Below are 27,237 nucleotides of genomic sequence, written 5' to 3' on the forward strand. Positions count from 1 at the left end.
GAAGGTCTAATGCTCATTCAGCGGACCTTGTACATTCTGTTTTCTTTCCTTCCATGGCGCGACCACTTTTGGAATGACTCCAAGAAGAGTTCTATCTAAAAGTAGAGGCAGGAAATGACTGCTGTTGACTCAGGTTTTGTAATCTTATCACTGACTAGAAGTGCAAATGTTAGTTTTTCAACATGTAAAACACAGTAGTACCGCGTGTGGTAGTGAGTATAACGAAAAGAAAGGCTCTTACAGTGCCTGCTGTATTATTTGATTGGTTTGCATGATTTCCAATTTAATTTACTTACTTTTATGAAAAGTGTAATCAGAAGGGGTGGCCAGACTGGATATAATGTCCCAAGGCCCATGTTTTTCGGGGCCCGCCTTAGTTCAACAAAATCTATTAATCGATATTAAAGTGCAAGTCTCCTGCACTTCTCTCTCAGGAATCCCTCATGCAGCACGTGCCCAGTGATTCACCTTTTGTGTGTGCCACTCCCCATGACAGTGCATAACTTGTGTGCTGCAATATAACACCCCTTGGTGTACTTTTTTGATATAGATAAATGCAGTTCAAACATTTTATAGACGTTACGTATCCACCTGCAAATTAAAGGCATGTAGCGTGGCATCTTAATTAAATGCACTCAAGTATCCCGGTCCATTCTTTACTTTGTCTTTTCTTTTTCATCGTAGTTTTATATAGCGCTAAACTGGACTAAGGGTATTGGAGCACTTTACACAAGTTCCACATTACATTGCATATGGTCAGATTGTATCTTTTTGTGTAACAGAGAGATTACATGATCCCCCACCCCCAACCCCAGCCAGCTAACGTCCGTTACGAAACGTCATCTTTTTTGTAGTGCTGCCAGTCAAGTATTTTTCATTGCACAATGGAAATTGGACCTTGTTGTAACTGGCCACACAACTCATAGTTCAGTAAACTGTTTATCCAGTAAGTAAAGTACAACATGATAGTAGGCAAATACTGCTTATCTTCAAAGTCACATCATTTTTCTGATTTCTATTTACTGCGTTCTTGAAAGCAGTGCCTATTTACTAGCCGTTCGTTAAAAAGCGCAATCTCCAGACTAATACCTTCAGGGAGACAAGCCTGACTTTTGCAGAAAATGCTGGCATGCACATGCCTCGCACCTTGACATTTTTCCAATACCTTTTGCTTCCTCACCAGTGGCTCTTGCTCCTCCTGCCACCACTGCTTGCCCAGTTCGTCTGCCATGTTTCCAAACACTCCGCGCACCACAATTAGGCCAAGACAGCACTGCTCTGCAAAATTCACAAACAGCTAGATGCATCAAACAAAAATCCGCTCACAAAGGGGCAGATTCTCAGAATCTGCCCCTTTGCGACCGGTATTTTTGCATTTGGGATGCATCATTCCAAATGCAAAAATCGCTAATTGAGAAATCGCTAAATTGCGATTATTTGCATTTAAGGAATCTCAAATTGAGATTCCTTAAATACAATGCATGAAAGTTTTAAAAATAGCGAAATTCGCTAATAGCGCACGCAAATTACCATGAAGTACAACTTCATGGTAATTTGCAAAAACTTTGAAAAATGCACTTAAGCACATTTTTCAAAGTTTCATGATGCGCTTGTGTGCGCAACATATGTGCACAGATCAATTTCAGGGGTGCAACAGGGTGTTCTTTGGACACCCCTGCACCCTTGAAATCGCAATCTCAATTTGCGAATCTCTAATTGCGATTTGCAAATTGAGATTGTCTTCCCATTCATTCCTATGGGCCTCTAGGCCCATAGGAATGAATAAGGAGGTAATCCTTAATTGCGGCTCGCAATTTGCGAGTCGCAATTAGGAATTCTAAGAAATCGCTATTTTTTTAGTGATTTCTTGATGCATTCCATTTTGCTATTCCTTAATAGCGAATCGGTGTTTTTCGCTATTAAGGAATCGCTAAATGGGTTGTTGATTCATCTGGGGGAAAGTGCGCCAGCGACTCTCACACGTCTGGCAGCCTAATTTGCGCAGCTTTTAGTTTGCATTCCAAACCTGTCCCTGGCTTCAGTCCCCACCTCTATTCATTTTTTTGACATTACGCAGGGCAACATACCAAACCAGGGAACTAACTTCCCCATTTAATATACCGGCACTAGGCGCCATGCAGCTGGATGAAATAATGCCCTAATCCTTCACTTTTATATTCAGAAAGGTAGATAAGCAGGTAATGCTTAGGCTTTAAACGTGTATGCTTAGAGCACAAATTTACAGCAAAATACTTGTTCAAGATCGAGGATATTTTATCTCCTTGTAAATAGCGGTACACTAAAAGCTATTTCGGTACTCTGCACATTTAATAGCACATGTTATTATTATTACTCTCAACTGTACTGGGTTTATCACCGTAAGCAGGATAATAATCTGAGTGAGCCCTAGGATATTAAGTGATTTGCCCACAATAACAGGATATTCAGCAGATGCTGGGAATCAACCTGATTCTCAGATCCACAGTCTGCAGCCCTGGGAGTGGTGTCTATATTAATTACTAACTTATCAGAACATGAGGGCTTACCTCTATTGTATATAATATAGGGCTGGCCACCCGGCCATTGCTTAGCCGTTTGTTGGAATATCTGTCATTCTGCTTTACTGCATCCTAAATGGCCACCACATCCTATGCGTCACTCCCATTCCTTTCTCTGGCACAGGAACCAGGCACAGATTAATTGCATTTAATTGGTGTCCATTCGCTCGCGTCTTCATTAAAGTGCTATTTAATTGAAGTGCTAGTTTTTTTACACATGTTGGAGCTTTCCTCTCTCACCCACCACTTACCATGTTGCTGCACGCTTCACCCCCACCGCCCCAGTCTTCCTTGTTTTGTTTTTATTAGGATAGTTGCACTGCACACAATTCCAAACCTACCATTCAAATCCAACCCACATAATTCCACTACACACCACCTACATCCACTCTACACCAAACCGCACAAGAAAAACACATTGCCATTAACAACGCCAATAAGTCTTACTCTCACAAATGCGAGACCTATTGCATTGCAAATGCTTGTTACATTTCTGATGACTTAGACTGCTGTTTTGCTTAGTAATTCTATGTCACAACGTTCTTAATCTACTCCTACAAGACATGAGGATTTATTACTATACAATAAAAAGGATTAGTGTGTGTTCCTGATTCTGGCTGGATTATGTCATTGTGATGTTACACTGCAGTTGTTTGCCCATGAATTCCTAGGAACTGCAGTTTCTTGGCTGCTATTCAATAAAAGGCAGGAAAAGAAAGCATAATACACGCTTTTATACCTTTAATGAAATCAAGACTTCACTGCACTTAAATTGAGAAAATCTCCATTAAGATTCATAGAGTAGACCTTGGACCATATGAAGGTGGGGAAGATACTGAAATGATTGTCACCTTTTACTTCACATCTTACATTATATCTTTCAATACTGCAATATTTTTTAGCACTAATATAGGATGTGTTACTGCAAAAAAGTGTTATGTACGCATTGCTTATGTTGTACGTACTAACATACCTCATTTCTAAAACATCAGGATTTATATTCATGCAACTGGTATATCAAAGAGTTTGATCGACAAGAAGCAGAGGAAGCACTACTTCAGGAAAACTGTGTAAGTAGCCCTTACTTCAAATAACAATAACATATTTATATAGAGCGTCATACCTCATGCATGTTGTTATTGCAATCCTAATATAAGGGCATGGACAGAACGCTCCATGATGCGGAGTATAACAAAATACAGCTAAAACTTACAAAGTATCTATAACCTGCAGATGGGGCTAAGGGAGAATTATATGCTGAATTGCCACATTTTAACAGTTTCCTGAAAGGGAAGAGCTTTGTTTTCTGAACATAGGTTATTGGGCAGGGAATTGCACAGTTTAGCCACAGCAACTGAAAAAGATATGTCTCTATAGGCAACAGTAAGATACATTGGGATAGTTAGATGGTTCTGCAATGTAAAATGAAGTGTACGAGTGTAAGAGTAAAAAGTAAACTTACCAGTTAGTAATGTGTAGATCCTATTGTAAATGTCTTTATGAAATAAAATTAAGGCGCTGCAATTAATCCTGGATCATATAGGTTGCCAATGGAGGGATCGTACAACAGAAGTTATCTAGGCATTTCAATGTACCATGTTAATAATCTGCAAAAAGAACGATTAATGGCCAAAATGCAGAACAATGTACACCCAGTACAGAGATCTGGGCCTAAATACATTGGGGTTTTTTTTTTGCTCCCTATGCCATTCCAGTTTGAACCCAGCCATATGCAAATCAGTCTTGAATGTGCGCCCAATGGGTACAGTCCAGCCCAAACTGCCAGGCCAGCTCCTTCCTGGACTGGAAACTAGCATCCTAGGACCAGTTTTGGGGTTTATCCCCTCATCAGCCAGGATAGCTTTCTCGCCCTAAGTGCAGAGGTATGCCCAGACGTGGGCCCCTGGTTCATCGTGCCACTGGATTCAAGCTATCCTGGCCGATGAGGGGTGAAACCCCAAAACCGGTCCTAGGATGCTTGTTTCTGGTCCAGGGAGGACCTGGCTTGGCAGTTCGGGCTGGACTGTTCCCATGATTTTTAAGCAAAAAACAATGGTCCTTAAAGAATCAGTTATAGCATTCCTAAATGAATATAGTCTTTAATAAGTACAATATTATCTGATGTCCAGCTGGACACAACATTGTAACCAAAATGTTTACAGTATTTACAAGAGCAACCAACAATAACAGTGGGATACAATCCTGCATCCAGTAAATAGGAACAAAACACAAAAAATACAAATCAACAAAAGGATTTTTCAGGCAAAAGAAAGAGTAAGCTTTAGGTCAATGTTAATACAAAATGAGCTATCCATAATAGTTATCACACCGAAATAACACAATGGTTTGCTGTGTGACACTATTCCATAGGTCAACGACGTTTCGATCCCCTCAGGTGAATAGTGGGATCATCATCAGGACTGTTTAAATCACATGCCTGAATTATATAAAGCTGCCTTTTGAGGAGGTAAAACAAAGGTCTAGTGGAGTGTGAGTCGGCTGCTGAATTGGTATAGCAGGATCGAGTCCTTGGCTCGGCACAAGCCTCGGGAAGAAGTATGTAAACCGAAATATGAACCGGAAATCGCTGCCATCGCGCAATCCAGACACCCGAACACGGCCATTGACGCCGGTCACAGAGGCATCCTTCGCGAGTTATACACCGCAATCCCGGAAGAATTTTCCGTTGACATCCCACAATATTTACATACTTTGTCCCGAGGTAAAGCTTCCTCTTTCTTTTGCCTGAAAAATCCTTTTGTTGATTTGTATGTTTTGTGTTTTGTATTTGTATGTTTTGGATGCTCGATTGTATCCCACTGTTATTGTTGGTTGCTCTTGTAAATAATGTAAACATTTTGATTAAAATGTTGTGTCCGGCTGGACACCAGATAATATAGTACTTATTGCAGACTATATTCATTTAGGAATGCTATAACTGATTCTTTAAGGACCATTGTTTTATGCTTAAAGATGATACCCAAGGTCCTTAACTACCTTCAGGGTTCCCTTGTACCCCCAGAACTCGGACTGTTCCCATGAGGCACAGGGTCAAGGCTGATTTGCATAAGGCCAGGTCTAAACTGGGTGGCAGGGTGAACAAAAGAATGATAGATTAACCCAGATCTCTTGACTGGGGGTGAATGTTTTGATTTGTTCTGCATTCCATCCATCAACTGTGTGTCTTTTGATGGTAATAATCTGGGCAGCCGTGTTTGATGTAGGGGGTTGTCTAGTAATGCTGAGGGCCAATGTCCAAGTGGCTTCAAAATGAATACCAAGATGCCAGGCTACTTTGGCTGAAAGGGGAAAAGAGCTCATGACCTGCTGCCAAGAAGTGCTTGTCTAGTCTGTTGATGGAGGATATCTAAGAGGAAGAATTTAGGTAAAGGAAATCAGAGGGCATGCACCGATAAACGACAGAGAGGCATACTATGTTATCCAAATTGTGATAAATGGAGTTATTAATTGAGAGTTTTGGAAGTGCAAATACGAACTGGTTATCATTTGCAAACATGTGACAACAGACCCTAGTTCATGGAGCAAGGCTGCCAAAGGTCTCATGTACAAATTAATAGAACAACCATTTGGAATGCAATAGGTCTCGCATTTACTCATGTTTGAGCTATTGACATTGAAAATAACAATGCCTTTTATTTTTGTTTTTAAAACATAAATAAAAGGCAGTATCATTTACAATGCCAATAGCCGGGGATCACACAGAGAATCGGTAACAAACTGAAACCTAAATACTCCCTATTTTCAAGCTCACCAGATTACTTAATTTCTCCAGGGATCCGACTACATTATGGTTGGGTATTCTGGGAGTTGTAGTCATGGAGTACGCCAGATAAACTATTTTTACCAAGTTGTCAGACTACAGTATTGGGTAGAAAAGAGCCCCCGGTGAAACAAGGCATACGATCTGTTGTGTTGCTATATAGTAACCCTATCACAATACTGATCAATCGTTTTAGCACAAGCCACACACATGTGCGTCTACTGAGCCTGCATTTTGTAACATCCCATGTGACACACTTGGTACAATTCTTGGCTCCAAGGTCTTCGATCCAGACAGGGCACAAAGTTTTCGAGGAATTAGCAGTTACTAAACGGCCAGAGTTCCCACCAATTCCCTCACTCTACACGCGCCATCTCGGCTGCAGAACACGTAAGTGTTATGCTGGGTATGCGAGCAACGCTTATACTAGGGCGGCTGCTGTAAAGGGGCAGGTAAACCAACGTTTCAGTTACAGCAACACGCTGAAATTTCTGGACTGGGTTACCCCGTTGGGTGTCGAGATGACGCCATGGCAACGGGACACGTTTTCCAGTCATGGGCTTTCCTTTTGTCGATTTGTACATTAAATAAAGAACTGGAAAACGATTGTCCAGGTGTCATGAGGTCCCTCTATTATTTTTAAGCCAGAGCTAAGGGGCATTTAAAGTAGCCTTATGTCTCTCGACCCTTCGTTATTGCTTTTGAGGTAATTCACACCAAAAGGACAGGAGAAAGAATAAGAAGTAAATGCACACTATCCCCACCCTATAGACCGCTATGCTACCCAATAATATTTTCTGCTTATATGTTTGCCTTGGTTCGCGGTGGTCTGCGAGACGTACTTTTATCAATACTTTAAAAATGCATAGAGTGGACTGTGGCTCCACCCAGAGTATATATAACCCGGTAACCTCATGCTATTGTTTAATTGGCACATCATTCTACCATCCAGGAAGTGCTTTCATTGGAATGTGTAAAGGGCTATGTCACATTTAAAAAGTATACTCAATCACCAACCACTGTTTGTCACTTTTTTATTTTCGCCCCTCTATGCATTCAAAACAGAAAGCAATAGTTTTGCTACTTTTTTACCGGCATGACCTATTCGGACAGGGCAGGCCTTAGCATGATAAACAACAGCCTTTATGCACATAATGCATGTAAACAGCATTAATTTCTCAAGAGACCGCAGAGTAGGAATTACAAGAAACAAGAAGCACAGAGAGGAAAACCTTCGCCTCCTGTGAAAACTCAGTAGTCCATACTGTGCTGAAGATAACCTATAGTGGCCAGTGGGAGGTCCAAAAAAGCCATTTCTGGACAGCTTGGAAGGCTTCTACTGCAGATTCTTGGGTGCTGAAGATAATCACAACTAGTGGTGCGCGCGCACCACAGAGGAGCGGGGGGAGGGAGCGTAGCAGCGAGGCGAACGAGCGCTGCTGCGCGTGCTAGCCACCGTCGGGAATGGGCGTTGCAAAGGCGGACATGCACCCGCCTATGCCCAATCGCGTGCCTTTTAAAAAAAAACACGCAAAAGCCAATGCCTGACGGCGAAAGCCTGATCACACCCACAAGCGTGTGGTCAGCTTTCAAAACCCCATACAAAAGGGCTCTCGCTGCGCAACGCAGGCACGAGCCCTAAAAAGTGAGATAGCAGACTATTGTGGGACTCCATTACTCGTTTAACCCTTTCGCTGCTAGGCCTTTTCCCCTCCTGTGCTAAGTCTTTTTTTGGCGATTTGGGGTAGTGCGCGCTTAGGCCCCTGTAACTTTTTGACCACATAAGGTATCCACGCCAAATTTACGTCCTTTTTTTCCAACATCATGGGGATTCTAAAGGTGCCCAGCGTTTGTGGATTCCCTTGGAGGGGTCCCAGAAATTAAGCAAAATACTGTGAAATTTGTGTTTTTTTCAGAAAAATGGGAAAAACGGGCTGCAAATGAAAGCCTCTGGGTTTTTCCCTGCAAATGTTATCAAAAAAGGGTTTGTGGGGCTGAAATCTCCATTTTCTCAGCTTTTAGGGAATGACAGTCTTTTGTCAGAGAACCATCATTTTTCACACAGTTTTGGCATTTTTCTGGGACATAGCCTATTTTTGCTATATTTAGAGCTTTCAACCTCCTTCCAGTTAATGGTAGAAATGAGTTTGAAACCAATAATGGATCCTGGAAAGCTGTACATTTTCCAAAAGTAGACATAATTCTGAATTCAGAAAGGGGTCATTTGTCTAAATCCATGAAGGTTTCTTTATAGAAACTAACAGTTAAATATTGGAATAATTGAAAATTTGTTGAAAAAAACAGCCTTTTGTCTCAACGTTTTCACCTATGACTTCTTGTAATTTTGACAGCTCTTGGAAATCAATGTACCGTTACATTCGTTAGTTCTTCCTGGTTATGGGGATATATAGGACTTGTAGTTTCACCAAGAACCCGACGAACCCAGATCCAAAAACTGAGCAACAACTTGCAATGGTATTTTTTTATTTACTGGGTATAGAGCACTTATTCTTGGAAAATGTATATGTGGAAAAATCGGTATGAAAGACACCTCTGTATTTCTGAATTGGGTACAAATTATAGAGTTTAGAAACAGTATATAATTGCACATTTTCAAAATTGGGAATACTCATACTAGCATGAGAATTATTGGTCATTTTTGAATGTTTTTTTTTTTTACACAATGTCTTTAATTGGGAAGGGAGAAATGCATGAAAACTCAATTGGTAATAACAGTTGATTTACAAATCTGAATTACCCTAAGTCTCCCGATAAATACGGTACCTCACTTGTGTGGGTCGCCTTGTGCCTGCGACAGGAAACGGCGCAAAATACAACGTGGTCACACCTCAATATTGCAGTTAAAAATTGACCCTTTTATGGCAAAGTGCCTACCTGTAGTTTTTGCACCCTAGCTCTGCCGGCACCTAGGGAAACCTAGCAAACCTATACATTTTTTAAAACTAGACACCCAGGGGAATTCAGGATGGGGTGACTCGACTGCCTACCACCAGGTCTGTTACCCAGAATCCCTTTCAAAGCTAAGAAATTGACAAAAATAAAGCATTTTCCTCACATTTCTGTGGTAGAAAGTTCTGGAATCTGCGTGGATCAACAAATTTCCACCCACCCAGCATTCCCCCGGGTCTCCCGAAAAAATTGCTACCTCACTTGCCTGGGTCTGCCTAGTGCCTGCGACAGGAAACAGCGCAAAACGCAACGTGGTCGCACCTCAATTTCGCAGTGAAATCGTGCCCTTTTTGGGGAAAGAGACTACCTGTAGTTTTTGCACCCTAGCTCTGCCGGCACCTAGGGAAACCTAGCAAACCTATACATTTTTGAAAACTAGACACCCAGGGAAATTCAGGATGGGGTGACTCGACTGCCTACCACCAGGTTCTGTTACCCAGAATCCCTTGCAAAGCTAAGAAATTGACAAAAAAAACGCATTTTCCTCACATTTCTGTGGTGGAAAGTTCTGGAATCTGCGTGGATCAACACATTTCCACCCACCCAGCATTCCCCCGGGTCTCCTGAAAAAAATGGTACCTCACTTGCCTGGGTCTGCCTAGTGCCTACGACAGTAAACAGCGCAAAACGCAACGTGGTCGCACCTCAATTTCACAGTGAAATCGTGCCCTTTTTGGGCAAAGAAACTACCTTTTGTTTTTTAACCCTAGCTCTGCCGGCACCTAGGGAAACCTAGCAAATCTATACATTTTTTAAAACTAGACACCCAGGGGAATTTAGGATGGGGTGACTCGACTGCCTACCACCAGGTTTTGTTACCCAGAATCCCTTGCAAACCTAAGAAATTGACAAAAAAACGCATTTTCCTCACATTTCTGTGGTGAAAAGTTCTGGAATCTGGGTGGATCAACAAATTTGCACCCACCCAGCGTTTCCCTGGGTCTCCCGAAAAAAATGATACCTCACTTGCCTGGGTCTGACTAGTGCCTGCGACAGGAAACAGCGCAAAACGCAACGCAGTTGCACCTCAATTTCGCAGTGAAATCGTGCCCTTTTTGGGCAAAGAGACTACCTTTTGTTTTTGAACCCTAGCTCTACCGGAACGTAGGGAAACCTAGCAAACCGATACATTTTTGAAAACTAGACACCCAGGGAAATTCAGGATGGGGTGACTCGACTGCCTACCACCAGGTTCTGTTACCCAGAATCCCTTGCAAAGCTAAGAAATTGACAAAAAAAACGCATTTTCCTCACATTTCTGTGGTGGAAAGTTCTGGAATCTGCGAGGATCAACAAATTTCCACCCACCCAGCATTCCCCCGGGTCTCCCGGAAAAAATGGTACCTCACTTGCCTGGGTCTGCCTAGTGGCTGCGACAGGGAACAGCGCAAAACGCAACGTGGTCGCACCTCAATTTCGCAGTGAAATCGTGCCCTTTTTGGGCAAAGAGACTACCTTTTGTTTTTGAACCCTAGCTCTGCCGGCACCTAGGGAAACCTAGCAAACCCATACATTTTTTAAAACTAGACACCCAGGGAAATTCAGGATGGGTGACTCGACTGCCTACCACCAGGTTCTGTTACCCAGAATCCCTTGCAAAGCTAAGAAATTGACAAAAAAAATGCAGTTTCCTCACATTTCTGTGGTGGAAAGTTCTGGAATCTGTGTGGATCAACAAATTTCCACCCACCCAGCGTTCCCCCAGGTCTCCCGAAATAAATGGTATCTCACTTGCGTGGGTAGGCATAGTGGCTGCAACAGGACAAGGTCCAAATCGTACGTTGGTGAATTTAAAATACCCTATAGCAAAACTACCTTGATTTTTTTTGGGGGGGGCACCTGAGTTTTTTGGCCCGGAGGTCAGCGGCCATCTTTGGAAACTACCAAACCCAAACAGTTCTGAAAACTAGACACTCGGGGGAGTCCAGGGAGGTATGGCATGCATGGGTCCCCCAATGTTTTCCTACCCAGAATTCCTTGGAAACCTTAAAATTAGGTAAAAAAATCACTTTTCCAAACTTTTTTGCGTGGGATCTCCGCGATGGCAAAAATGTCCTACCACCCAGCGTTCCCCTTGTTATGCCGAGTAAAATGATACCTCACTTGTGTGGGTGCCCCAAAGCAGAACAGGCTAAAAATGAATTTTAAAAAAATGTAGTATTTAGGTTTGACAAATTAGGCACCCCACCTTAGTCACAGGCCTTTGGCCCACCCACACAAGTGAGGTATCATTTTACTAGGGAGATCAAGGGGAACACGGGGTGGTATGACATTTGTGCTGGCAGGGAGATCCCACCCAAAAATTAATAAAAAAGTGGGTTTTTTTAACGTAAATTTAAGGTTTGCAGGGATTTCTGGTTAGGAAAACATTGGGGGACCCACGCATGCCATACCTCCCTGGACTCCCCCGGGTGTCTAGTTTTCAGAACTGTTTGGGTTTGGTAGTTTCCAAACATGCCCGCTAAGCCCCGGACCAAAAACTCATGGGAACCCCCTTGCAAAACCAAATTGTTTTGAATGAATTAAGTTTTCAATTTGAGAGTGTGCCATTCTTGGGACAATATAGCATGGAAATTGTGACACACAATTTCAAGTTTGCAGGAGATTGTGGATAAAAAACAACAATAGAATTCACCAGAAAGACATGACCATATACTACCATGGTTTAACAATAATATCTAAATTTAGTAAGTTCTTTATAGCTATAATGTACACCTTAACAGAGTTACTCAAAAGTCAAACATTCAAGCATGGCTATCTATTCCTCAAAGACACACACATACAGGTTGGATTGGCACGAGGGCGAGTGATGGTTCAGTACATAAAATTTTATTAACATGATATTTCAAAAAAATGAAATGCTCTGTCAATAAATAAATGCATAAAAACCGAACCAGTGACTCGCAACTCGTGAGCTGTAAAGCCACGACAAGGCACCAACCGTTTTACAGGCCATTCACGCACCTTTCATACCTGATACAAACCAGACCATTGATACCATCCGGAAGGAAAAGCAACACATTACAACAATCACAATAAGGGACAAGGTACACCCTACTGCAGAAAGAGAAAAAAGACAAATATTACTACACAGCCATCTAATCCGCAAGCACACACACATACTGGTTGGATTTGGCATGAGGGTGAGTGATGATTCAGTACATACAATTGTATTCGCAAGTAATTTCACAATGCGTATAATTGAAAGTACGATTAACTTAACCACTGACTCACAGCTCGTGAGCTGTAAAGCCGCGTCAAGGCACCAACCTCTTTTCAGGCCATTCATACACCTTTCGTATGTGTGACACATACAAAACATTCACACCGCCAGCCGCGGACCCATCACATTTCAACACTCACACCAGCAAACAGCGCCATTCAAGGGCCCATCACTTTCACACGCCCACATTTCTAACACTGCAACTACACAAAATGATGGACTGCGTGGAGTGTCACTCAACTAGCAGTGTGTGTAGTGACCAACAGAAAGTAACTACTCACACACCGCCAGCCGAGCACCAGTCCACCCACACCACCATCCAAGCACCAGACCATGCACACCGCCAGCCAAACACCACTCAGCGCACACCGACAGCCAAGCACCACTCTGTGCACAGACAGCCAAGTACCACTCCACACACACCACCAGCCAAGCGCCACTCCACACACACCACCAGCCAAGCATCACTCCATGCACAGACAGCCAAGTACCACTCCACGCACACCATCCAGCCAAGCGCCACTCCACACACACCGCCAGCCAAGCACCACTCCATGCACAGACAGCCAAGTACCACTCCACGCACACCACCAGCCAAGCGCCACTCCACACACACCGCCAGCCAAGCACCACTCCGTGCACAGACAGCCAAGTACCACTCCACACACACCATCCAGCCAAGCGCCACTCCACACACACCGCCAGCCAAGCACCACTCCGTGCACAGACAGCCAAGTACCACTCCACGCACACCACCAGCCAAGCGCCACTCCACACACACCGCCAGCCAAGCACCACTCCGTGCACTGACAGCCAAGTACCACTCCACACACACCATCCAGCCAAGCACCACTCCACACACACCGCCAGCCAAGTACCACTCCGTGCACAGACAGCCGAGTACCACTCCACGCACACCACCAGCCAAGCGCCACTCAACACACACCGCCAGCCAAGCACCACTCTGTGCACAGACAGCCAAGTACCACTCCACACACACCATCCAGACAGCCAAGTACCACTCCACACACATCATCCAGCCAAGCGCCACTCCACACACACCGCCAGCCAAGCACCAGTCCACGCAGCCCGCCAGCCAACCACCAGTGCACGCACACCACCAGCCAAGCACCAATCCTTGCACTCCACCAGCCAAGCACCATCCACTCACACCGCCCGCCAAGCACCTAACCATGCACTCCGCCAGCCAAACAAAAATACACACACACCACCCGCAAAACACCAATCCATGCACTCTGCCAGCCAGGCACCAGTCCACGCACACCACTAGCCAAGCGCCAGTCCACGCACACCGCCATCCAAGCACCAGCCTGCACACACCACAATCACATTTAGAATTCTTTTTTCAAAATAACACTAAACAAATGGAAATACCTACAAATCAGCTAACAAAAATTCTAAAACTAAACACATTGCACTAATGCTAATCCTTGAAACAAACTAAAAATGTTTACAGAATACAGACCTGGCAATTCACTTTACAGCTCATTAAAACTCCCAAAACTTCTTTTGCGTGTGATACGATTTAAAACAAGCTGACAGACACAATCCAGGCTTAGGAGGACAGTCAGGGCAGTACATACGAGACTCCTTCCGCACGCCTCTTCGCCAACAGACTCTGCATCTTCTAGTCGGAAAGTCTCTTGCGGAAGTGGGAGGAATGTATTCAGGAAAGTGGCGATCTTTCAATCTAGCCACATCCTCCACCACTCCAAATCTAGGAACACGTGCCTGCTCCACTAGTACAAGGCTGCCTATTGTAGACTCCTGAAACTTAACAAAAGGCATCTTCAACTCAGGACAAGACTTCTGGAGCATTAAAGGATGCCAAGTAGAAAAGATGGATAGCCAACTTCTTGTACCAAATGTAAGCCTTTCGAAGAGCAGTATAAGGTTCCAACCTCTGATCTACTCTGTCAACTCCACCCATGTACTTATTGTAAGCTAAAATGCACACAGGTTTGCGCACTTCAGCACCCTGACTCCAAACAGGCACAGGTACAGTACTTTCATCATGGATAGTAGTCAGCATGTACCCATCTCTCTTGTCTGAAAACTTCACAGCTAGAAGCTCCCCACATCGCAATGCACTAGACTGTCCCCGCACAAGCCTTTTGCAAACAAGTTCCTTTGGGAAACCTTTACGGTTACAGCGCATTGTGCCACAAGCAACAGTGCCCACTTTGGCCAACTCCTTGAACAACCGCACACCAGTGTAGAAGTTATCTACATATAAATGGTGGCCTTTGTTAAATAATCCTCTACCTAGTTCCTACACAATTTTCTCAGTCACTCCAAAAGCGGAAGGACAATCAGGAGGGTTAATGCTGGACTCCTTACCAGTGTACACCCTGAAATTGTAGACATATCCAGTCTCACTGTCACACAGCATATACAGTTTGATTCCATAGCGTGCCCTCTTACTAGGAATGTATTGCCTAAAAACCAAGCGGCCCTTGAACAATAGCAAAGACTCATCCACTGCAATTTCTTTACCAGGAGCAAAGATCTCAGAAAAACGATCAACAAAGTGATCAAGGACAGGCCGAATTTTAAACAGACGGTCACAATCAGGGTGATCGCGTGGCAACGCTAAACCATTATCAACGAAATGCATCATCCGAAGAAGAAGCATATACCGATCACGAGTCATGACTGCTGGAAATATAGCTGTTGCCATCAACGGATTAGTGGACCAATATGAAGACATTGATGGCTTCCTTAGCAAGCCCATCACAAAAGTTAATCCCAAAAACTTCTTCATCTCTTCAACATTTGTGGGAGTCCACCGGGTAGCTCTAGCGTGGGGCTTAAGGCTGGCACTGTTGTCCCTCAAAAACTGTTCTGCATACAAATTAGTTTGTTCAACAATCTCTTGCACAAACACATCGTCAAAAAACAACTAAAAAAATGTATTGGCAGAAAATTCTCAGTATTCACTTTACACCCAGGAACACCAGTGAACTCTGGCAATGCCAGCTGCACCATGCCAGGGGGAACCCAGAGGCCATCCCTATCAATGGGGGGGGGGGGGGGGGGGGCAGCCACCCCAGCCTGCAGCCAGAAGCCTCTTGCTGCTGTTCACCGGCGGGAAGCCTAACAGCCACAGATACTTCTGGCTGCACAACACCAACAGAAAATATAGCATCCCCAGAGGGCTCTTGCTGCACTACACCAACGGGAAACCTAGCAGCCTGAGATGCTTCTTGCTGCACTACACCACCGGGAAACCAAGCAGGCCCAGATGCCTTTTGCCGCTCTACACCAATGGGAAGCCTAACAGCCCCAGATGCCTCTTGCTGCACTACACCAACAGGAAGACGAACAGCCCCAGATGCCTCTTGCTGCACTACACCAACAGGAAGACGAACAGCCCCAGATGCCTCTTGGCGCACCACAGCAATGTGAAGCCTTTTGGGCGCAGGCTGCAGGCCACATGCCTCTTGCCGACGTAAAAAAAAGGGAAACCTTGCGGCCCTAGGCAGCAGCCGAGATGCCTCTTTGCCCACTTCCGGCACATCAATGTCCTCCTCTACCATAGGCACTTCATCCGCACTAGAAGAAGATTCATCATCCGATGATTCCATGCGAAGAGAATACTCACTGCCTGAATCTTCTCCCCCTACCGCTGGGCCCGAATCGGAGTCAGTCTCTGAACCATGGTCAGAGGAAGACTCAAAAAGCAAACCAAGAACCTGCTGAGCAGTAATCCTGTGACTAGCCATTATCCTTACAAAGCAAGAAGACTGCACACACAAGTGAACAACAACCTACACTGTGCAAAGTAAGAAGTAAACAAGGTAAGGCTTTCACCCACAAAGATCTATACAATCCAAAACAATTTCACTCTTACAAAATATAGCTACACTCACCAGCACCTACTCTGCTGAAACACAGCAAAAAGAAATGATATCCCACTAGAAAGAGAAAAAAATTACACATTAGAAAACAAAGTGCACATCAAGCACTAATGCAGAAAAAAAAACACAGCCACTCAAACTGCTATAGGTACACCTTTTTCAAAAAGACAATCATCTAGGGAAAGTAGTACAAAATACATTCACTTACCAAGCACATGCAACTTCACAAGCTGCAAAACCAGCAGTAACAGAACCGCAACCTACAACAATCCAAACAGCAAAAGCCTGAAACAAGACAAAAATAGAGAAGAAAAAAAAATTACTACCACATTTCACAAACAATATAACAATTAAAAAGAACAACACACAAATTTGCCCCCCAAATTTACATTCGCCAGATGGGCCATCAAATAGGGCTTAGACCAATTGGGATTAGGTGAGGGTTTCCATCAAGACACTGTTAGTTTTATGAAAGTTTTTTACTGCCTGACCCCTTTGGTGCCTGTCGGTCTTTTGGTCCTAACAGTACCCCCCTCACACGGGGGCAGTAAGAACAAAAAAAGACCAACTAGCACCAAGGGAGGCTGCCAGTAAAAAACTACCAAAAATATAACCAACATTGGAAGCAAGCTTTGCCCAAGAGCTCACTTCCACACCCTACAAAACTCAATTCCTAGGGCCTAGTGGGCCAAAAAACAGAAAAGGGCCAATTCGCCCCCAGAGGGGGGGGGGGGGGGTGAAGCAGAAAAACAAACCTAAAACAAGTTCCCTCTAAGAAGCAAACCTTGCCCAAGGGGTAGCAGCCATTACAAAACAAAACAATCCCTGGTGCCTAGTGGCATTGTCTGCCCCCCCTGGGGGAAGAAAAGGGCAACAAAAACGGGCCTATTTGCCCCCGGGGGGCACAAAATATACATAAAAAATTAAGCCCCCTCCAGGAAGTGACCATTGCACAAGGGGTCGCTTCCAAAACATAAACAATTCTCAAATACAAATCCCTGGTGCTAGTGGTGAATTTCTGCCCCCGGGGGCAAAACGGCCGACAAAACGGGCCAATTTGCCCCCAGGGGGGGGGCAGAAAATCAAAAAGAAATTCACAGCCCACCTGGAAGCGATCCTTGCCCAAGTGGTCGCTTCCTAAAAACTAAATTTAAATTCCCTGGTGCTAGTGGGGATTTTCTGCCCCCCCTGGGGGCAAAACGGCCAGAAAAATGGGCCGATTTGCCCCCAGGGAGGACAGAAAATCATGTACATAATTTCTGGTCACAAGGAAGTGACCCTTACCCAAGGGGTCGCTTCCAAAATAAAAACATTGCCCCCAAAAACAAACCCTGGTGCTAGTGGGGAATTTCTGCCCCCCCTGGGGGCAAAACGGCCAAAAAAACGGGCCGATTTGCCCCCAGGGGGCACAGAAAATCATGTTCATAATTTCTGTCCACCAGGAAGCAACCCTTACCCAAGGGGTCGCTTCCAAAATAAAAACATTGACAACAAAAACAAACCCTGGTGCTAGTGGGGAATTACGGCAGAAAAAACGGGCCGATTTGCTCCCAGGGGGGGCAGAAAAACAAAAAGATAATTTCAGGCCACCTGGAAGCGACCCTTGCCCAAGGGGTCGCTTCCTGTAAACTAAATTTAAATCCCTGGTGCTAGTGGTGGGCATCTCCGCTGCACGATCGCGACGCTGTGCGCGATCGTGAGGCAGAAATGCCCTGCAAAGAGACATCAGGGGAGAGGAAAATCTCTTTCCTCTCCCCTGATGCCTCTTTGCGGCCCCCAAACCCCCCAAGACACGAGAAACCCACCTGAATCCTTGGCGCGCAGGAAGCAAATGGCTTCCCGAGCGCCTGGGAATCCCTGATGATGTCAGCGCGCGCTGTGCGCGCTGACGTCATCAGGGATTCCCATGGGGAGGGGCGGGGGGGCAACGGAAACTCTTCCGCTGCCATCCCCAAACTGGAAACTTAGATCGGAAAACCTCGGGGGGAGCGCCAGCGCTTCCCCCGAGGGTGGGGCTCATGACGAGCTGGGCTCGTCATCTGCGCATGACCGGTGCGCACCATGACGAGCCCAGCTCGTCATCAGCCCCGAAGGGGTTAAAAACTTTCTGAGTTAAAGGTTTGGCAAGACGACAATTTACATTCTTTCTGTTGGCAAAGATAAGATCCAATTTAGGACAGTGCCTGAGAAGTTGATGTTTATAAGAGGCTGTAGGAGGATATTATGGTCAATGGTGTTTAAATATAAAGAGAGATCCAGGAAGATCAGCACTTTGACCCTACCTTCATCTACTCTCACTTTTTTAATCCATTTTAGAAAGTTGCACATCAGATACATTTTGTGATTTTTATAACAACAAGCCTTTGCAATGGAAATTGCTCTCGCATTTGTTAGACGTATTGGCATTGTAAATAGCAATGGGCCAGATGTACAACGTTTTTTTGCGTGAGTTAGACCTGTTTGCGCCCGCAAAAAACCTGTGGCCCCTGTAGCAATCCCATTTAGTGAGTTGTAAATCAATTTGGACTCGTAAAATAGGATTAGTGACTTACTATTAGGAAGGGGCATTCCAAGGGCATCTCTTCTTAATAGCGACTCCTTAAGCTATGTGAGAATGTTTTGCGACTACAATTGCAGTCACAAAACACTCACAGTTTACCACCCTTCTCCGGTGGTAAAGCACTTGCAAATGGGAAGGTGTCACCAGGGAAACCCTTTCCATTTGTGAATGGATGCGAAAAATGCTGCTTTGAAAAAAAACTATTTTAGGCCACCATCTCTGGGAGTGCCAGCCATTCCAAATGGGGTCGCAAATTGCGACAGCCTCATTAATATGCATTAAGCATGCAATTTGCGACCCCATTGAGAATCGCAAACAGTGTCCCAGACACTGTTGTGCTTTCCAATTAGCAAGTCGCAAATTGCGAGTCGCAAATGCAACGCAATTTGCAACTCTCTAATTGGGGGGTCGTACATCTGGCCCACTGTCTTTTACCAAAGGAGTGAAATAGGAAAAAAAATGGAAATAGACAGGATGCTAGAGAAAGGAGGAAAATCAAGCGGAGATGGAACAAATTTGAGGAAAGGGGAAAATTAGGGAGAACAGAAAATATAAGGGGTAATGGAAACCACAAAATAAATATAAAATGATCAAAAATGTGGGAATAGGGAGGTAACACTGTTGTACTTAAATAATACAAGAAATTGTTGAAATGTGTTATGAGATAACATCAAAGTGAGATAGATCCAACCACAAGACAACTGTAGTAAGACGTGGTAGTCTCCACCTTGTGTGTCTAAGTGCTACTGAACAGTAACTTTACAACCTATTTGCACAGGTGGCACATTAGGATCAATTCCCATCTTGACCCTGCCTTCCTCTATTGAGTAGCACTGGAAGCTTAAAGGAACATTTATGTTAATTTGAGTGGTGGCCGGTGAACAGTGGTTGGACACCATATAGAAATACTTTAAGATATTTCACTAAATGCTGCACCTACCTAATAGGAATGATATCCAGATGCAATATAATATTAAACAGGAAAAGCTTTTGTCTGCATTCAGAACTTTACTATAATAATTGACATGCTCAAAGTGCAAAATCACGAAAAGTCTCTGCCTAAACATTTAGGACAGAGGACCTGAAATTAATTTGAAGAGATCAGGCATCCATTAGTCATCATTTTGAAACATTATCAGCACAGCATTGTACCTCCAACTTGCAGGTAAAAGTTCACGAAAATGTGGGCTTTGGCCACAGCCACCTCCAGTGCATTGCCGGGCAGTAGTAGGTGCAGCACTTTATCAAAGCCGACAGCTCCCACTGCTTGAGTCTATTATTAACCCCTGCCACTTCCCTGACCCTGGAGGCTCTCTGAATAACTTCAACACATGTGCCAAAGACCCATATGATAATTCAACTGTGGATAAGTGCACATTTTCCTCTGCATAAAATAATATGAAAATAGTTTGATCCCAGACAGGGGCATATATCAACCTTTGACAACGTTTCAGTCCTGTTGCTTGTACGCCTCGTCCTACCAGAGAGTTTCACTCAGCAAGCAGCCCTACTCGCACATGGATACCACCAAGGGATAGTCAAATCGAAAAACCGCCACAGGATCAAGGTCTGGTTTCCCTGCCTGGACCAGAGGATAGAATCCATCTTACAGCGCTGCCCTGTTTGTCTAGCAACTAGCCTACCAAGCAAACATGCACCAGATATCACAGAAACGGCTCCGAGCGCACCGTGGGAAAGGATGAGTGCTGAGTTCGGCAATCTACCCGGAGGAAAGTACATGCTGGTGGTGGTAGACGATTTCTCGCGATATCCGGAAGTCGAAATTGTCTCCTCAACGTCCGCAGGGGAAGTAATCCCCAAACTGGAGTAACTCATGGCGACACATGGACTCATTGGCGAGCTCCGCACCGACAACGGCCCACCATTCACCAGCGCAGAATTCACTGAACATCTGGCCTCACACAAAGTCAAACACCGCAGGATAACTTCGAGGTGGTCTCAGGCCAATGGAGAGGTAGAACGCTTGATGCAGACTTTAAACAAAATGATCCAAATAGCCTTAGCCGACAGTCACAATCTAGAACAAGCTCTGTACCAGTTCCTACAAGAGTACTGACTCACTCCTTATTGCACCACTGGCATCTCCCCAAGCAGGTTGTGTTTTGGTCGGACTGTGACAGACACCATCCAGCATCATCATCCAGTGTAGACTGAAACACCAAACTCCCCAAACCAGTCAATCTCCAGGCGGAGGAAAAACAACGATGAGGAATCCCAGAGGAGACATGCTAGAGAGAGTCCAATTGTCGTCGGCGACCGAGTGCTGGTACACGACTGCCACCCCGGAGAGAAATTCAGGTTACCCTTCAAACTAGACCCCTGGACTATGATCAAAATCAAAGACACTATGGTAACCGCCCAAAGGGGACACAAGAGCGTGACCGCAACATATCTTTCTTTATGAAAGTCTCAGAGGATGGCACGGAAGAGTTTCTGATGCCCAATATGCAAAACGAGACTGTCCCTGATGGACCTCCATGCAGCAACGGTGAAATCTGCTGGCCCACACCCTCAGCCAGCGAAGATAGGCCTGCCACACCTGTTCTTGGGGTGACCTAAGATCTAGAACCCAAGGACATCATGAGATCAGAGACTGTGACAACCCACCCGCATCATCGCCAACACTCTCCAAGCGAGGCAGTCAAGGTCGGTACAACCTGCGGTCACATCCGAAGCCGTACCAGAAGTACAAAGACTTTGCATCCTGCTGTCTGCCAGCGACTGCAGAGCTGACAGCAGATGGAAGAAGCTGCTGTGCCCGAAGACCAAGTAAGAATGTTCCACAAGCGTCCCACTCTCATGGACTGTATTTTGTAAACTTGATGTTTTCCACTGTTTTACATTCACATTGTTAAAGTTCTAGTTAGGCGCTATTCTAATGCAGTCCAGCCAAGTATCACGCATCATGTGTGACACAAACGCATTTCAGTGTGGTGTTCCGCATCACCGCACTGAAATGCTTTGTCACGCATTAATGCCACTGAAACTCGCTACCGCGCTGGTGCTACCGCGACAGCTCTGCTGCTCCACACTTGCTGCCAGCAGCTCTGGCAGGCAGTGTGGCTCATAAACAGTTAATTTGTTGTGCTCTCAGCTCTGGCTGAGTGTCTCACTGAGTGCTGGCGTGGTAGCGCTACAATGTTACAATTGCGGCATCAGCCGCCTGCCAGCCTTCTGCGTTAATTAATTAATTCCTGGGCCGCCCTCCGTGGCGCCGCGCGCCAGGCTTTCTAACAGCCTGCCCACCCTCTGCCTATTAAAAATGACTTCCTGTGAGTTCACCAGAGGTTGAAGAATCGGTGGGGAACTTGTACAGTGCACTCGCTGCGGTGCTGCAGCAGTGTGCTGCCTCAGCTGCAGCTGGCTGGCAGCGCATAAATGAATAATTATACACCCCTCAGTCGGCCGCTGCAGCGGCGTTCCGGGCAGCCCGAGGCATTTGACGCACGATGGCCACCCGGGCCGCAGCGCTGCATCTGGCATGATCGGCTCAGGGAGTCTGCCAGCTGTGGTGCAGCTCACCATGTGTGCCAGTGGAGCCGTGACCCCGTCACCACGGTGACCCTGTGCGGCTCACCACCGCGGCCCCCGGACGACTGTGAAGTAAGGATTTACTGAGAAGACCCGCGTTGTTCCAGTAAGTTTTTACTGTTCGTTTTAATTACTGAAGTTTCTGCCACAGCTGGGCAGGCGCTGACGACATGGCCGGGCAGACCCAGCTGTAGTACTTCTTTGCAGCTCCTCTGAAGCAAAGCGGACATGGTTTTGTTTTCGCCATGGGGGCACCACAGAGAAGTCAGACGTGCTCCTGACCTCCCCCGCCCCCCAGACAACATAATGACTGTGTGTCTGCTCGCTCTTTAATTCACACCCAAGGAGCCGAGGGAGGCCCCCCTGTACCACGATGTTATAAGCAAACCAGACCCCACTGCAGCTCCGGTAACAGCTGTCTTCCTGGGACCGTAATAATTAGGGGGTCATTAAAAAAATAATCATGTCCCAAAGAGCAGCGCTGTGCATTTGTTAGAGGTATATTTTTTGTTTTTTGACTAAATATTTACCTTTAGTGACTTTATTATCCGAATTGAGTTACATTCTAACTTTGTTTTAATGAGTGTCACTGCGTTAAAATAGTAACTACTTCCCAGAGAAGGGTCTGCTGAGGCTGTTTGCATGACTAGAGGGGCACTGACGACGAGAGCGGACCGAGGATCACCGCATTTCTTTTTCCGTCGCTGAGGGCAGGAGGAGCACGCCAGCACAGGACTCCAACTCCCAGGAGCCTGTGCTGCAACACACCTGTGCCGGAGTCACGCCCACCGGCCCTCTGGACCTTCATTACTTCTCGCCGAACTCGCTTGCGCGGGTCCCGCTTCGCAGTGGAGGGTCTGCTGAGGCTGTTTGCATGACTAGAGGGGCACTGACGACGAGAGCGGACCGGGGATCACCGCATTTCTTTTTCCGTCGCTGAGGGCAGGAGGAGCACGCCAGCACAGGACTCCAACTCCCAGGAGCCTGTGCTGCAACACACCTGTGCCGGAGTCACGCCCACCGGCCCTACATCTTTGATTGCTGTATCCGCAGCGCAAAACGCGCGCGGACGCAAGAAGCCCGGTCAAAGTGCGGGCCCTCTGTGGCCCTCGGAGGCCGGAGGAGGCTGGTCAGGGCCAACTCATTTGACTCTCGCCTGATTTTTCCTGGAAAAAGGAGGTAAACCGAATTAACCCACAACAGTGACTGCCTTCATCTACACTTTGGCTCACCCTAAAGGACTACTTTTTGGTTATTAAGTTACGCACCCGACCACCATAGGTGTCTGTTCTTGTTATATCTACACTGCTACACACACAAAAGCAAGCCACACTATGGCTGGTAAAGGGGTTCCAAAAAATATTATCTCTCAGGGGGGGCCACCGAAGGGGACATTGGACAACTATTTAACTAGGGTAACATCGGCAATTGAACGTGAAATAGAGAGAGCAGAACAAAGTCTTTCCATAGAAACTACATCTAGTATCCAATCCCCTCTGGTGGCAACAGACCAAATTCAAAATTCTACACTATTGGAGGAATTAAATCAGATCTGCAAAACTATATATATCAATGTCGAAGAGGGAAAAGTGCAAACCGGTGCTCCTACATGTGTAATGAGAAACACAAGTCCCCAGCTTAGCACACCATCCCAACTAAATGTAAGCCATCTGGGTACACCCCCTTTACTATCAGCTAAAGACAATACCCAAACGATAGCGAACCTTCAGGCCCCTTTTGTTAAAAGAAAGCGCAAAGGTGCTAAACAAAGGGCAAGACTAGTAAAAAAACAAAAATTGCATTTAAGTCCCTCTTCGGTCATTAGCAACACCCCAAAAACATCTAAGGTATGTTCAATTCTGGAATCCCCTATATCCACTATATCATCTGACCTACTGGTCCAGATTGAACTTCTGGTCAAATCCCTAATATCCCCGCTGGCAAAAAGAATCAAGGTAATAGGGGAAAAGGTCACGGGTATAGAGGAAACAACTAAGGCAAATGCGATACTTATAAGAAGAATGGCAGGATATAAGCAAGTAGAGTCCCCAGTTGCTACTGACGTCCCCAATACCTCTGCACAAAGTAATACTGCCCAAATTCACTCAGTTGCCCCAAAAACATCATTAACATCAAATACTCAGTTTGTAACATCAAACCCCCCAATAGTCCAGAGCTCCGCCATCAGAGTAGGGGTGATCAAAGAATCCATGTCCACAGAGGGGATATCTTCCAACTATGGCAACATGCAAAGAAAGATTAACCAAATAGACCTAGCGCCGGAGGCCGCACCATTTGTGTGCATCCTCTCAGGCGTGCCTGAACTTACCAACGGCAAATTCGAAGGACAACCGGAATTGGTAAATAAGGTATCTTTCTGGCTAACCAAAAATAGACCCCTTCCACCCAACATCGATGGAAAAATCCTAAATGTCAGAAGGGTGGGATGGTTAGGATCCCTCCCGAAGGATATAGCTGGAGACCTGGTTATAGTAAACTTTAGGGATACCCATGTCGTCCCATATCTGCAAAGTTGGCAGCCACAAATGGGAGACGGCCCTATAGTAACTTGGGAACTGTGCGACTTTTACCCTAGAACCACATACCTGCCCCCTGTAAGATCAAATGTAGAAAAGAACCACTGTATGGGTAGCTGAGGCCTTGTATCTAGTAGCTACAACATACCCACTCACAATCGATTTGCTTTATTCTCTGGTATAGATTTGGTGCACTGACTTTTAAAACCGATTTCTGAATGGTTTATTAATAATGATAATGACAACCACCCACTCTAAGCCTGGGGATGGTCCTTACTAAAGTAAGCATCTATGCATTTCGCTCTTTTGCACATTTTGAAGCCTATTTGTTTTTAACCTTGTCACTATAAATCGTCCAAGTCAAATAATACTACATGTAATGCTGCTGTGAGTCCATTGTTTATATCAGAAGAACTGAAGTGGAGGCATTTTTTAGTACTGAAAAGCTGCTAGGAGTAGATTGTTTCTCTTTTATATTTAATGAGTTATGTACGATGTCTCAATGTAATTATTTTTATTGGTGTTGTTTCTTTTATCTATTGTATCTAATGTATTTTGACCTTGTACTCTGCTTTTATGGTTGATTTGTCTCAACCGAATAAAGCTTATTGATGATGATGATGATAGTAACTACTTCTGCAGCCATCGAGAATGTTAACACATTTTGGGTCTGTAAAGGAGACGAAATATTGGTAAATTAAGCTATTGTCCAAAGCGTTCTTAATTTGCACTGCAGTCAATAGGTTATAAGAAGGGCTGGTTCCAAGAAGAAGTTATGAAAAAATGAAAATTGCCCGAAAAAAGCTATTGATAGCGGTCTTTAATTCATCACAAAGTGTCAAACATAAGCCAGTGAAATATTACTCATTAATACCCCGCAAGCCTATAAATGTCACACATGGGAAAACAGAAAACCTGGCTTCTATGCCCATACCATCCAGACACCAGAGCACTCACCTCCTAACAAAAACCATTTACTGAAACTACAGAAAATGAGTTAACTGGCTAGTGAGATCCAGTTTCTCTGTGCTGGGAGAGACACAACTGAGTAATCACAGGGCTCTCTCTGATGCAGTTAAACGACATCCTGTTACTTCCACCACCTACAATTGCTCCAACGAACTGCCATCACAAGTCAGCCTTGTGTGCTTAATATCAATATCGCATAATCTGCATGGTGCGGCTGAGATTATCTTCTGAGCAGCTACAGTGCCTGCTTGCACCCTGTTGCTGAGCACTGCTGTCATGCAGTCTATGCCCCGTTAGTGTATTTGAAAGGCAACGACCTAGGCAATTAGTATTTGGATAACAATAATAATAATAAGAATAAACAACTGGCTATGGCTTACTTAAAGAGTTGGATTATTTATTAAACAATAAACATAAAATAGCAAATCATTCGCATGACATCATCATAAAAGTTACTAATCATACATAACACATAGTTTATTAAAACAATTTCACAAACCAATAAAGGTACAAATTAAAAGCTATAGTTATCAAAAATAGATAAGTGGCGAGAATGTGTCTCTACGCGCGTTTCGGCGGCCAGCGCCTTCTTCATGGAGTAGCCACACAATTTCTATAAAGTAAAAATACATAGGTTACATATTTATAAGATTAAGATAAAAAACAACACAGTTATACATTTTTATAAGACAAACCTAACATCAATTGTTATAATAAAGCAGCCAGTTAGTCCAGTTTCTGTTTTTCGAAAACATAATTTGTTTCCCATGGTCTTTCTTATCTTTGTCATTTCCTTACATGATCTGTCTGAATCCACAAACACAATGATTTGGTTGGGGATTAAAAAATAAGGGATTGTGGATGTAGCGGAAACTGTTTCTTAATGCATACATAGCGGTGGTTGTAAATATACCAATCCTATATCATGGAGGTTTAGATAAAGGTAAGCTGATTCTTAATGACCACCAAGTGTGGACCCAACCAGGAGATAGGGGGGACGGTTTTCAAACATTAGCTATCAAGGAAGTATGATTAGTAGTTTGGATAGCGGATAAGGTCAATACTTTGGTTTCCTTAGAAAAATAGAGAATGCAGTCTTTCAATTTTTCTTTTTTGGTTGTCTAATGATTGTTACTCTTTTGATGGTGTATTTCTGAGATACTTACTCTCAAGGTCTATTTTATAGCACCGTTTAGGTTGATTTTT

The 27,237-nt window shown here is 44.7% G+C and overlaps 1 protein-coding gene across 1 annotated transcript in view; it reads left to right on the top strand.

The window, feature by feature from the left end:
* Window positions 1–3,652, top strand: part of CLNK (cytokine dependent hematopoietic cell linker) — a 1,039,166-nt gene extending 1,035,514 nt beyond the window's left edge. Inside the window, exon 15 of the mRNA XM_078678887.1 lies at window positions 3,551–3,652. Within this exon, the coding sequence (XP_078535013.1) occupies window positions 3,551–3,652 (102 nt within the window). The remainder of the gene's footprint in view (window positions 1–3,550) is intronic.
* Window positions 3,653–27,237: the final 23,585 nt, after the last annotated feature.

This window comes from Lissotriton helveticus, chromosome 2_2 (genome assembly GCF_964261635.1).
Source record: "Lissotriton helveticus chromosome 2_2, aLisHel1.1, whole genome shotgun sequence".
Lineage (NCBI taxonomy): Eukaryota > Metazoa > Chordata > Amphibia > Caudata > Salamandridae > Lissotriton > Lissotriton helveticus.